Genomic DNA, 15,156 nt, shown 5'->3' with positions numbered 1-15,156 from the left:
TTGCTGAAAGCTGGATTTATCAAAGCAATAGATTATGCTGAATGGATTTCCAACATAGTACCTGTATCCAAGGCAGATAAATCTATCAAAGTTTGCACAGACTTTAGAGATCTCAACAAAGCATGTCCAAAAGATGACTTTCCATTGCCAAATATTGATATGATAGTCGACATGACAGTTGGGTATGAGATGTACTCGCTAATGGATGGATTTTCTGGCTACAATCAGATCAAAATCACTCCTGGAGATCAAGAAAAGATAGCTTTCACCTATGCATGGGGAACCTTTTGCTGGAACGTCGCCATTTGGGCTAAAGAACACAGGAGCAACCTACCAAAGAGCAATCACTACTATTTTTCATGATATGATGTACAAGAATATGGAATATTACGTTGATGATACTTTGGTGAAAACTATGAAAAGATCAACACATATTCAAGAGTTAGGTCCTATTCTCGACAGAATGGAAAGGTTAAAACTCTGGTTAAATCTAAAGAAGTGTGCATTTGGAGTGATGTCTGGAAAACTACTTGGCTACATCATTTCAAAAAAGGGAATTGAAGTTGATCCTGAGAAAGTCCAAGCCATAATGGAAATGCCGCCTCTCGAGAATATCAGTCAAATGAGGAGTCTACAAGGACGTCTCCAGTCTATTAAAAGATTCATTTCTCGGCTAGCAGACAAGGCTCAACCTTTCACAAAGGTAATGAGGAAAGGAGTAGTATACAATTGGGATCAAGAATGTGAGCAACATCTTCAGCAAATTAAAGAATACCTGTCAAATCCACTGATCTTAATGCCACCTATTCAGGGTAAACCACTAATATTATACATATCAGCAGCAGATTCATCACTGGGGGCACTTTTGGCACTACAGGATGACAACAAAAAGGAGCGAGCTATCTATTACATTAGCAGGACATTGGTGTCTTATGAAATGAATTATACTATAATAGGAAAAGCATGCTTAGCATTAGTCTTCACATCACAAAAGATGAGACACTACATGCTAGCACACTCAGTCAAGTTGGTGGCTAAAATTGATCCACTCAAGTATCTTCTTAGCAAGGCAACACTCACAGGAAGATTGGCAAAATGGGTCATGATCCTTATAGAATTTGACATTGAATATGTGGAACGCAAAGCCATAAAGGGGCAGGTAATTGCTGATCAACTTGCTGAAGCTCCAATTGAAGACTCTCAACCACTACACATAGAGTTTCTAGACGAATCAATAATGCATCTTACTCAACAACCTTGGAAAATGTTCTTTGATGGGTCCTTTACTCAAAATGGTTCAGGTGCTGGCATATTATTCATTAGTCCTCAAAAGTACTCCATACCAAAAGCCCACAAGATTTTATTTCCCTGCATGAACAACATTGTAGAATATGAAGCCTTGGTTAATGGGATAAAGCTAGCTGTTAATGGAACGTTACTGAATTGCATATTTATGGAGATTCTCAGCTGGTAGTCAATCAAATCAATGATACCTATTAGACTCGAGATGAGAAGTTGCTGCCTTACAAGAGAATGGTGGACGATCTCAAGAAGTACTTTGCTCTTGTGTCATTCCAACAGATTCTGAGATCCGCTAACAGAGCAGTAGATGCTATGGCCACCTTGGCATCCATACCTGAATTACAAGAGTTCAATGCTCGCTTTGATTTCTTGGTTGAAGAGTTACGCTATCCAGCTTATGATTCCCCTAAAACCCAGATAGTCTATTCTATTATTGGACATGACTCATCTCGATATAGCCAGATATACTCCTATCTACGTGACCAAGTTATTCCTGAAAATCTTACCTAGAATGAGAAAAAAAACTTGACCCGAAATGCTTTGCAGTATGTTATCATAGCTAATGATTTGTTTAAAAGAGGTCTGGATGGTACGTTGCTTAGATGTCTAGAAACCGAAGAGTCTAAATGTGCGTTATCAGAAGTTCATGAAGGTATTTGTGGATCTCATTAGAATGGCCTAACTTTAGCATGGAAACTACTATAAGTTGGATACTACTGGCCAGATATGGAAAAAGATGCTATCAAATTTGCTAAAACTTGTGAAAAATGTCAGCTACATGGCAGCCTCATACATGCTCCAGCTCGAGATCTCATACCATTTACTACACACTGGCCTTTTCAGCAATGGGCCTTTGATCTTATTGGCTAGATTTACCCTGCTTCATCTAATGGACACAAATTCATAATAACTGCTACTGAGTATTTCACCAAGTGGGTAGAAGCAGTTCCACTCATCAAAGCAACGAGTAAACAAGTGGCACTGTTTATCTTAAACTATATCATTTGTAGGTATGGAATACCTTCCTCCATCGTGACTGATAATGGAGGAGAGTTCAAGAATAAAGACCTGGATGAACTTTGTGGGAAATTCAAAATAAAACAACACTGGTCATCAGTATATTACCCTCAAGGTAATGGACAGGCCGAGGCATCTAATAAGAACCTATTGACTATCTTGCACAGAACAGTGAACAAATCAGGGAAGGATTGGCATCTACAAATCAATCCCGCATTATGGGCTTACAGAACAAGTATCAAAACACCTATTGGGACTACACCTTTTTCTTTGGTGTATGGGTCCGAAGTAGTATTTCCTATTGAAGTAGAAATACCATCTCTAAGAGTTTCTCTGCAAGGTCTTGTCACTGATGAAGATCACAGAGTATCTAGACTGCAAGAACTCGAATTGCTGGATGAACGTTGGCAAGTGGCATTTGATCATCTCAGAGTGTACCAAAAGAGAATGTCCAGAGGATATAACAAGAAGGTTAGACAAAGAGAATTTTAGGTTGGAGATCTAGTACTAAGAGAAAATCTAAAAAATCAACAGTTTTGAGACAACAAAGGGAATTTTGAACCCAACTGACTGGGTCCCTATATTGTTACTGCAGTCTTCAGCTCTGGTGCCTATCAGATCTCAACATCAGAAGGAGAATAGCTCCATGAACCGATTAACACCATCCACCTGAAAAGATTCTTTACTTAGCATTCTCTGCTCCAGCAAACTATACAGTTGAAAAAGTCCTAAAAAAAATACTAAAAATCATAACAGTCAAAAAAGCAAAAAAAGCCAAAAATCAAAAAGAACAAAAAAAGAGAAGAAAAAAATTGCCCTGGTGAAAACCTGGTAAACAGGCACCTTGGTTAACAAAAGAATGACTCTCTGTCAAGCAGGTGAAAACCTAGTAAACAGGCGCCTCTTGTATTCAAGCACTCCATCTATCAATGCAACGTTGGCCTTTCCCGCTTTCATGCATCTTTGCTTTCACTTGTACATATTTTGCAGTCACTTTCATGACATCTTGGTTCGTTGGAACCCTCATGACTTGAAACTGATCAATGCCTTAGTCTTAGGAAAATCGACAGAGCATATTTGATGTCCTAAGCAGTGTCAACCAAGTCATTTTTTCGTCAGTGAAACCGATCGTCCACTCCGAGTTAGTCACCTGTCTCTTGACTACTAAAGAGTTTTTGTCATTGAGTTAAACAAGCAAAACAACAAAATGGAAAACAATTACTAAACAGTTTGAGCTATGCATGAAATTTTTTTTTGTATGCTGTCTTTTATATTGATTTTTGATTATTATCCCTCTGAGTAACTCGAGGAAGTCTATATTGACTAAGAGGTGCAAGGATTGGGGGCATAATCTTTTCTTGTTTTCTGCTTGTAGGAATGATCCCAATGATTTGGAAACATTCAAATAAACTAGGTGTCTGTGATAAAAGCCTTCACATCAAGGTGAAATCGCCTCACATACCTCGACTCCGCTTATTTGAATGCTACAAGGAGGTCCATATCATTTCTTTGTCTGTTTTGAGGGAATTTCTTTATGATACAATTTGGGTCCCTACGAAATCTGTCCAAGGATATGAATGAAAAAAAGGTCATTGCAGACAAGATAATTAAAATTGCACATTAAAGGGAAAAGAACCCTCATCTACCTGTTATGTTCGTTATGTTCAGTGATGAATCTTAAGCATTTCAAATCCAGTGACTAGATCTAGGTTGCATTTTGCATCTCATTTTGCATTTCATTCTGCATTTTGTGACTTTAGAGTGATTTTGGTGTAATAATAATGATCTCTTTATTTGCTGAATGAGGGCTGGAAGCTTCATCATTTCTCCGCTAAGTGGTCTCCTCTTCATCATTTCTTCGACCAAGTACTTGTGTTTTGAGATGTTAGCTGCATACATAAACATCTTACATAGATTCATTATTATTCATTTACATTCATCTTATTGCATAAGAAAAAATGAAAAACTTGCATTACTCGTTATTCATTTTCATTCATTTATCTGCATATCAAAAGAAACAAAGACATAGACATTCATAATCATTTGCAATGCATACATTTATGCTAAAAAAGAAATGCATACATGTAGAATAAGGCATATAGAAACATCTAATAATCAAATTGACACAAGTACAATGAAGTCAAATCAGATCTCATATATATATATATATATCATACAAAGTCTAAAGAGTACAAAATGATGTTCAATGACATATACAAACTCCCATCGAAGCAAGAATCGTATCGGCTACAAAAAATGGGTGTGTCTACAAAAAAATATCTGAGCTACACAAAAATAAGAATCATCTAGCTGGCACCCTCTCCCTCATCGCCTGGTGGAGGAGGAGGATCCTGATGCCCAGGATCCTGCCGAGGTGCTTGAGCTCCCTCCGATCATGCCATGTACTATGAATAGGGTTGCACCTGCTGTGCAACATGAACTACAACACTATATGCTACTATGTAATATGCTTCCCTACTGCTCTGGAGAAGGACCTCCTGTCATAGAGCCGCAATCTCAGCTCTCGACTTTGCTCTCAAAGCCATAATTTGTTGATCTCACTTGGTCCTCAACTCAGCCAGCTGTCGGTCTCGCTCCGCCAGCTTAGTCTGTGCCACTGTCAACTGTGACTACAAATCTATCAGGCGTTCTCTCATCGACCATCCAGTGTCCATCCCTACTCTCTCGCCTACTTTCCACCCCCATCTCCACCTATGGCTCCACTTGCGGCTCCACCCTGCTCCTCTCGGTGCTATCGCACCTGCCTAGGAGCTGCTCGCTCCTCCTCCGCCTCTCCCACTCGCCCTAGGGATCCACCCTCACCCCTCTGCTGCCTATCTTGAGCTGGCACCCTGCTGCTACTAGCACTCGGATCACCACTACCCCGTCGTGGAGCCTCAGCCCTCTGTGCCTGACTCTGCCTCTGGCCCTGTCTCTGGCCCTATCCCTGTACTGGTGTAGGGACATCATCCTCAACATCCTCAATGTGAGGAGCTTGCTCACCTGGATCTATCAAATGTGGGAAAGGATGCTGCTGAAAGTAATCTCTGTACTAGGGCAATACCCCCACATTTTCTATATCCTCCAGGTAATCCCACCTTAGGTGGTGTAAACCTGTCAACTCTTGCATAGCCAAGGCATAAGATAGCCTAGGTGCCCAACCCTACCTCTCCTCATCAGCATACCTAGCAGATGCTATAAATTCCTATGAGATCCTCTGAGGCCAGCCATACTGCCTCATCACTCATGAAATGATGAATCACTCCACAATAGTCTGCGACCTCCCAATCAGTGGGCATGTAACAAACAAATCTCTCCGCACTGCTCGCCAGTCATCCCATGACTCTAACCCTCTGTATGGTCACCACATGACAGCTATCAGATCATCGAGCTACCATCTCTAGAAGTTTGTCTTGCCCAGATGGGGCTGCGTGATATATCCAACATATCTATAAATGATTGGCTGTCTTGGCCCTCTGCTATCTGTCACTATCAACTGATAAATGGGAAGGTGCTCCCAAGCTCACACCTGCAAAATATATACCCCAGCAGCCATGCTTCGCCTATCTCTGTAAACGATCTCATGCATCTCTCGATACATGTGGGCTAGTAAACAAGAACCCCAGCCAAGTCTCTGAGGGGACTCTATCAATCGCTCGAGCATCCGACCCCATCTGCTCTGAAAACCCTGCTACCCTTTGTCCGACATCAAGAAGCAACTAATGAACCCTGCTAAGACACATGCTAGAGGATACTCCTCACTATACCTACTCATTAGTATGTCCCAACTCATGGACCGAGTCAAGATATCAACATCCTTGAATACATTCCTCAATGCCTGCAGTCCAGGTAACAAGGTGGTATCATAATCCACCTTATCCCCAGCAAAAGGAATATGAAGGATCCTGTATACATCCTCAGGAGTAATGGTCAACTCCCCAACTGGCAAATGAAAAGTGTTATGCTCTGAGTGGAAACAATCAACCAATGCCATGAGCATTACGTGGTTCACATGGATATCAGGTAACCTCATCAGATGAGTCAAACCACATACATCAATATGGGCCTGCTCAACCTCAAACAAATCTTGAACTAAAGCCATAGTGGGTGGATATACACATCTGAAGAGCACCAGAGGTAAGCAAACCTACAACAATCCAACAATGAAACATCAGAAAACATTCCAAATAAGCCTACAAGAGAAGTTAAACATCATGCAAATCCAACTAGGTCAAATGCAAAACCAAAATTTCATGTTTACACTTTCAAAAATTATCACTGTCTTTTGAATGACAAAACATAGTTAAACAACATCTCGTACGAGTCAAGAATGGCTCTCGTATGAGAAAACAGCCTCAAACGACACAATTTCACACCCTGCATGACAAAATGGTCTTCTAACCAAGTTGTCATATGACACAAGGGTAGCTCCCGTACGAAAAATCTAATGGGTTTAAATAAGAAATCAAAATTTACCAGTTGCTTGTACGAGACAGGATCCTGTCTCGCACGATAAACCGTGACACCCAACCCAAAACATGCGAAAAACGTGAAAAATGAACAAAACAATTCAAACTTGGAAACATAAACAGGCTTAAGATCGATCACTTACTGTTGGCTTGTAGTTTCGGGGTTGATTATGATGTCTCTGGTGCTCGAATCGATGCTGATGAGTAGGGACCACCATTTTCTTCGCAGAAGGGTTTTTCAAATTTTCAAACTTGGAAGGTTAAAATGAATTGAAAATGACACTTTTGTCCCATATATAGCTAAAAACCTAATTTTTCAACTTGCTCCGATGGTCACAAAAATTGTACCCTTAGCTAATGTGCCTACTTTGATTTCATTTTCGGGATCAAAATCGAAATTCAAGATCATCTTGATAGTCAATTTCAAAATTTGGACCACTTAGCGCTCTTTTCATTGAATTCTCATTCTTTCATCGATTTGCACTCAATTTTTCATCAATCAACGCTGCATCTCAATTTCAATTTTACGAATCAATTTTGTGATCAACTCAATCTTCAAAATTCTTCAAAATCATTTTGTGCTCAAATAACTCATCATCACTCAAAATTGCCTACAATCAACTACCCTCGCTATCTTTCGATTTCGCTCCTGAGGGGGCATACAAGTGACCTTATGACCTCATATCTTCAATGTCGAGATAAATTTTCAAATTTACATCATAAGTCGAGCAAAAATATTTTCAACCAAAGAAAATCAAGACCTTATTGCTAAGGGGCATCTCATCTTTATCGCTTCGTATCAAGTTGAGATCTCTCGATCATCTGAATCAAATCAATCGCTAGGGGCATATCAGTTTCATCGCTTCACATCAAGCTGATATGTGTCTTTTCTTCTGAATTAATCTCTTAATGTTAATCAGTTTCATCGCTTCAAATCAAACTGATTATTCATTTAAACTCAACCAAGGGTTTAAAGAGTATCTTCGATCACACTCAGTCTAAGCAGGTGTTTAGTATTCATTTCTTGATCAAGCTGAACAGTTTATCCTTGTCGTGTCTTGATCATTCAAGTTCAAGATCGATCTTTATCATCACTCATTGTATCTATGTTCAATCAAGTTCTAGATCAGTAAGATCCGCTTCTTGATCAATCAAGTTCAAGTTCGGTATCTTTTGTTTTCTATCGTTCCTATGTTCAATCAAGTTCGGGATCGGTATCGCTTTAATCAGACTTCATTCAGCTTTGTCACTTCAAATCAAGCTAACACCTCGCTTTTTATCTAGTTCGTGATCAATCAAGTTCAAAACTAGTATTTCCTAGACATCACATATTCTTTGAATCAGCATGCTGCTCGCACATTAATTCAAAGAGGGGCAAATGTAATACCCTAAAATTGGTCATCTAAACCATGGGCCCCTAATTTCGACAACATCACCAAGGTCCTAACCAAAGGCAATTAAATCAATCTTGAGCACGTTATTAATTATTTAATTATCAGATATCACATGGCAAAATTGAGTACTCAATATTAATTAAATATTTATTTAATTAATTGAATCATTCTAAGATATTCATTTTTGATCAATTATCCAATTTTAATTTATTAAATATCTTTGCATATTTAATTAATTAATAGATTTGCCACTCAATCATGCAAAAAGAATTAATTTATTCCAAAAGAAGAATTTATTACAAAGAGTTGAATTGAAAATTAAATAAAATAATTGAGAGAGAAATCAAACTTGAGATATTATTTCTTTTTCTAAATTGAGAACTTGAAATCAGAAAAACAATTAATTGAATTATTGAATATTCTCTTAAATTGGAACTCAAAGCTTTTCACAAAAAGAAGTTCAGTTGCATTAAAAAGATCTTTTTCTTGAATAAAACAAAGAATTATCTATTTTTATCACAAATGCATGGAATTAATTTAATATTATTTTCCAATGCAACTTGAACCTCTAATTTGAATGCATTTCAATTAAACTATAATTGGAATCTATCTCAAGGTTAACTGAACCTGATTTCTCAAATATTTTCAATTAATCCTAAATTGAGCTTTTTCATCATTTCTCTTGAGGATTCTCTATAAATTCAACCTTCATCTCTCATTCAATTCACCCCTGATATTTTTGAGAATACGTTATTATTATGCTGATTTTGCTCTGGAGTCATTGATATATTGCTTTTTCAGATTATTTGCATCCATATTTAGTTTACTCATTATCGCTTGCATCCATTATTGTTTGAATTTTGTTATTGCTTATTCATCCGTCTTGTATTGATTTAGATTAATAGCATATTCATATAGATTAAATCCTTCATCTTGGTGTAGTCTAGTCACTGGTATTGCTTATTGAAAATCTGAGAGCAATCTTATACTCACATCTTTTAGAAGGCAATTGGTCGATTTGCTATGGTTTTCTTATTAATGCTTATATCTGAATAACCATGCATATAATGACTAAATTGAAGTGTTGTGTATTGTAGATACAGATCCTTATCCCACTTTTCACACACAGAGTACGTGCTGCTTGTTTTTCCAAGTTTTTTTGGGTGGTGTCCACTTTTCTGACCACCATCTTTGTGCACATGCCCCACACCAAAAACACACACACACACACACACATATATATACACACACACATGCAAGCACATACACACATAAATATATATACATACATGTATACATACATATATACATACATACATATGTATATATATATAATTACACATTCACACCCCACCAAAGGTGATTCTTCAGCCTTGTACATTTGGCCAGCATGCACAATTTCCTTCTATCCAGACCAATGGTGAATCAAACATATATACATACATTCATATATACATTCAAAAATACATACAAATATATCTTTATATATGTGTGTATATGTCTGTATGTCTATATCTGTATGTTTGTGTGTATGGAATCCAACATTTGCTCTGATCGGCGGTGGAGGTTGGAGAACCATTGGTAGGGAATTGGGGTTCTACTGTTTGGAGCCTATTTAAGCACACAAAACAAAACACACATGCACACACATGCGCACACACACACACACACATGTGTGTGTGTGTGTGTGTGTGCACACTCACACACCACCAAAGGTGATTCTTCAACATTGTGCATTTTGCCGACATGCCCAGTTCCCTTCTGTTCAATTCAATTGTAAATCAAACATACATACATACATTCATTTATACATTCAAATGTACATACATATATATGTTTGTATGCATATATATGTGTGTGTATCTCTGTATGTGTATGTGTGTGTGTATGCAATCCAACATTTGCTTCAAACGGTGGTGGAGGGTGGAGAACCATTGGTAGGGAATTGGGGTTCTACCATTTGGAGCCTATTTAAGCACACACAAATCATCCACTGTACACCTCATGCTATGTTCGATAAACTTGTTATTTCCCTCATTTCACGATGCATGGTCAACATAAGGATTTTTTGATTCACTCCAAGTCCACCGATATGTAAAAAAACTGCCCATCTTGATATATACTACCTAAAATATATACAGATAGATATTGTTACAATGTACCATAGAACCTCATATCCATTTGCATGTCTACATTATTTCATAGACATACAAATACCTGTATGTACATACAAATATATCTTCCTTCCATACTATGTGCTGCTTTATACGTATGTATACACATCTGATATTCTCATTCTTAAATCACCATTCAAAATCTAATATACTCTGCCCATTCAAAATATATGCAATAATAATGCAGGCTGTTGAAGAAGAATTCAATCTCAAGAAAGCTAAAAGAAGTCAACAAAATCATCGTTACTACACAAAACACAAGGAAGATATTTCAAAAAAATGTTGGTTGGCACGCCTCAATTGCCAAAACCTCAACCCTTTGCAAGCCTCATGTGCAACCAATGCAATAAATACACCGTCGATGGTTGTTTCAAATGAAAATGTTGATATATACAATGTCATGCCCAGTGCTACTTCAACCAAATTCCAACAAACTTCCTTGCACTCCACAAAAAGGCATAAAACAACTCCACCATAGGAAAGCCACTCTATCTACCAACATACAATATTACAGAATACAAATCCACAACAATCTATAATAGATTGTTTCTCTTCTGCAAAATACATTCAAGCATTGAAGACTTTTCATGCTCACATTGATTCATCATTGACACTTCAAACATGTAGTATTTGTAAAGAAATATATATTGGGATGCTTGTTCGCAAATGTCACCCCGAATTTTTTTCTCCAGATGCTTTTCTAAAAGAGGCATTCATCGCTTCTCTTCAACTAATAACTTAGACCCAGGTGAACAACCCCTTGTCTTAAAGAAGCTTACCTAGGTAGAGGAGATGCTTATTGCTCGCGTATCTCCTATTTTGCAAGTCACTCACGCAAGAGGCAGCCAATACAAATACTTTGGTCACACTGTAAGTTTCCCTCAAGACATCTCTGAAAATACAAAGACTTTGCCCCACAAAATGCAAGATTTAAAAGTCCTCATAATCCAAAGAACCAATATTCAAGGCCACAAATATGACTGCTATGTCAATAAATTCCATGTTATGGATTCATTGACATTTAAAATCCAACATGACCAATACTACAAGGAAGTTATCATTGATTTTGATGCTCTGAACTTGCTTCCTGATGTTACAATAGATGTTTCAAGTATGTTGAATATGTTGCAAGACATTGACAATGAAATAGTTGTTCGTCCAACAACAGATTGTTCTGACCCTGCTAATCCCTATGCCATAGACATTTCATCATCCTTCATTCCAACAATGCCTGGTACAGCTCGTGAGTTGGAGGCCATTAAAGACACATTGCAACTACATACTGTTGAAAAGAATATTTTGCCTTGGCCTCAAATAAGCTCCTCCATGATAAATGAGTATAACACTAAAGGTTTGTTGAGTATGGCATTTCTAGCACTCTTTCCAACTGGTATTGCCCTCCTGCTCCAGCCACGTACCAAACATGTTCATTTGCATGAATATGCACTCCACTTGATAAGATACTTTGACCAAAGATTTGGTCAGCATGTCAGGTTCCGGTATTTCATTTATAATCTAATTATGCGCCACCGTTCATAGCAATCTGCAACTGTCTTTATTAGAACTAATATAGAAGAGGCCTTCCCAAGCAATTTGCAAGCATTGCATGACCGTTTGCAGAACATGCCTGATGACTAGTTGCCGCAATAGCTCCTCCACTTTGGTGCAACTCTTAGAGGCACCAGAGCATATTGGAATAAATCTAGAAAGGAACTCATAGCAATGATCTCCTAATTGGGAACCCCAACCCTTTTTTTCACATTGAGCTCGACTGATACTAAATGGCCTGACCTGCATATCCTATTCAATGAAGATAAAGACCAAAACATAGAATCCACAAGAAAACAACTAGTGGAAAATGTAATTCGCAATCCACACATAAAAACCTTGTACTTGCACAATAGGTTTGCAATATTTCGCAAAGAAATTATTCAAAATTTATTCAAAGCAAAAGACCTCTGGTATAGATATGAATGGCAACATCGTGGCTCAGTACATATTCATGGATTTCTATGGCTCCCTGGTGCACCAAACATGGACATCATTGATTGGAAAAATGGCAATGAAGTCCATATGGCTAAAACTTTCTTTGACACATACATTTCTGCTTGGAACCCTCGTGCCAAAGCTGACCGAAATAATACAGTTTGCTACACTGCAATAGATGATCCATGCTTGGTTGATACTGCAAAGATATTCTCAATGCCCCCAGCAACCGATTATGAAGCTTTGGTAAATACTTTGGAAAGACACACAAAATGTACACAAAATACATGTCTAAGGAAAAAAGGCCATTTATTGCAATGTCGTTACAAAGCTCCATGGCCTGAACAGGAAAGATCTACATTAACAATTGATAGTGACAATAAACCATGTTATGCACCTACAAGGAATTATGACTGTTTGAATATTCATAGCCCTTGCATGCTTTCAATATGGCGGGCTAACATTGATTGCCAACCTGTTACTTCAAGAAAAGCAGTCTTACAATACATTTCAAAGTATGCTTCAAAATTTGAAAAAAGATCAGAATCTTATACTGAAATGCTAAAAACTATTGTAAATGCAACTACTTCTGAAGATACCATCTTATCAACATACCAAAAATTTATGATGGAGATAATAGCAGACCGTGATATCAACGCACAAGAGACTTGTCATATGTTGCATAAATTGCCACTCATTACTTGTAGCCAACAGTTTATATCTCTTAATGTTAGTAGGAAAGCACTACATCGTATCACAAAATCAAATCATGAAACAGACCTATCAACAAGCTATATCCATGCTTACATGCAACGCCCTTCTCAATTGAATACAACCACTCTCTTACAATCTCCACATGAGTTTTCATATATGCCACAACGAAAAAGAACAAAATGGCAACTTTGAGAGAAAAAAGCAATTGTAAATGTATATCCAAACTTTTCTTCCCCCCCCATTGAAGACAGTGATGAATTTGAGATTTTCTGTTGGTCTGAACTCTTACTGTACAAACCATTCCATGACATACCATTAGATATAGGCACTTCCAAAGATCAGGTAATACAAAATTGGAAAGTCTTCAGTTCTACTGGCTATGTTCGGTTGAGTGGTTGCAACATTGTACAGGCTCCTCCACCTCAAGATACAAGTGATAGTGACACTAATGATTCTCAACATCAAGAAGACTCAAATCTATTTGAATGGGAATTCCTATCTCAAATGGGTCCAACAAATAAATTTACCAAAGATGAACTGCAAATGTTAGGGTGACGTGACTATGATTTAAGCTACTTCCGGCCCACCGATATTCCAAATCAGCAATTACAGTCTACTGCTGTCCAATTCATATCTGCAACAAAATTACAATTTCACCCTCCTACAAACCAAGCCTTGCCCATAAACAATGACAAAACCCATCTATCATCTCAACAAAGCCTTGCACTTCACGTAATTCTACATCACCAATCTCAACAAATTGCAGCCCAACCTCTCCAAATGATTATTCAAGGAACATCAGGAACAGGCAAAGCATTCTTGATAGATTGCATCAGACAAAATTTAAATATCTCTGGAAGCAATAAGACAAACACATTATTAGTTCTTGCACCTACAGGTGTTGCTGCTTATAATATTCAAGGAACAACTATTCATGCAGGCCTTCGCATTCCTATAAAAGAAATGCATCCTTTGATAGGGCAAGCATTGTTCACATTCCAAGAGCATTTTAGGCATGTTAAATGTCTTCTAATAGATGAAATGAGCTTCTTGGGTCCTAAATTGCTATTGAAGATTGATAATCGCCTCCACCAAGCATTCCTTGATAAACAACATGAAGCCTTTGGTGGACTCTCCATGATCCTTGTAGGTGACCTTGGACAACTCCCTCCTATAATGGACAAACTAGCTTATGCTTCACACTCTACAGCTCTCAACTTGTGGCAATCATTTACAATAGTTGTAACATTGCATACTATTTTCCGCCAACAAGGTACCTCTATTAAGAAACAAGAATTCAGAAGCATGCTCCAAAACATAAGAGATGCCCAACCTAACAAGCATGACTGGCAGATCTTAATGAACCAAACAAATACAAATCTCTCTCTTTTGCAGCAAAAGGAATTCAACTCATCAATCCATTTGTTTGCAACAAATAACTCGACAATGCTGCACAACAAAAGAATGTTGAAGGAATTAAATTTGCCCATTGCTCTCAGCATTGCACATATTGCACAACAAACTAATATTGAATATGATAACAATGATCAGTTAACATTGGAGCTGCTATTATGTGAAAATCAGCAAGTAATGTTGCTAGCTAACTTATGGATTGAAGTTGGCCTTGTGAATGGTTCCATTGGCCTTGTTAAAAACATTATCTATGAACCCAATACCAAACCACCAGACTTGCCAAAATTTGTTATTGTCCGCTTTCAGATTTATAAAGGCCCTCCATGGGATATAGTGCATCCAAATGACATACCCATTACTCCCATTACCTGAGGCAGGTGTACACAAATTCCATTGACAACCGCTTGGGCCATAACTATTCACAAATCTCAAGGTCTTACATTGGATAAAGCTACAATAGACATAGGCAACACTGAAAAATCAAGGCCTAACATTTACAACTATCTCAAGGGTCAAATCAATTGATGGAATATGCATTCACCCACCTTTCTCATTTGAAAGGTATGAAAAAATGCAAAAAAGTGCTTTTACCACCATAAGAAAGAAGGAAGAAGCTCGCTTGCAACAACTCTCAGCCCTCACAAGTACATCGCTGGATTGCAATCTACATCTATGAAATGCTTGCAG

General features: G+C 37.8%; 1 protein-coding gene across 1 annotated transcript; it reads left to right on the top strand.

The window, feature by feature from the left end:
* The first annotated feature begins 13,836 nt into the window (after nucleotides 1–13,836).
* On the top strand, nucleotides 13,837–14,841 carry LOC131043727 (ATP-dependent DNA helicase pfh1-like). Its single transcript, XM_057976957.2, has one exon. The coding sequence runs from the start codon at nucleotides 13,837–13,839 to the stop codon at nucleotides 14,839–14,841; it is 1,005 nt and encodes a 334-aa protein (XP_057832940.2).
* The last annotated feature ends 315 nt before the right edge of the window (nucleotides 14,842–15,156 follow it).

The sequence above is a fragment of the Cryptomeria japonica genome, chromosome 5 (assembly GCF_030272615.1).
Source record: "Cryptomeria japonica chromosome 5, Sugi_1.0, whole genome shotgun sequence".
In the NCBI taxonomy this organism is placed as follows: Eukaryota; Viridiplantae; Streptophyta; class Pinopsida; order Cupressales; family Cupressaceae; genus Cryptomeria; species Cryptomeria japonica.
This window is presented reverse-complemented; position numbering and strand designations above follow the sequence as displayed.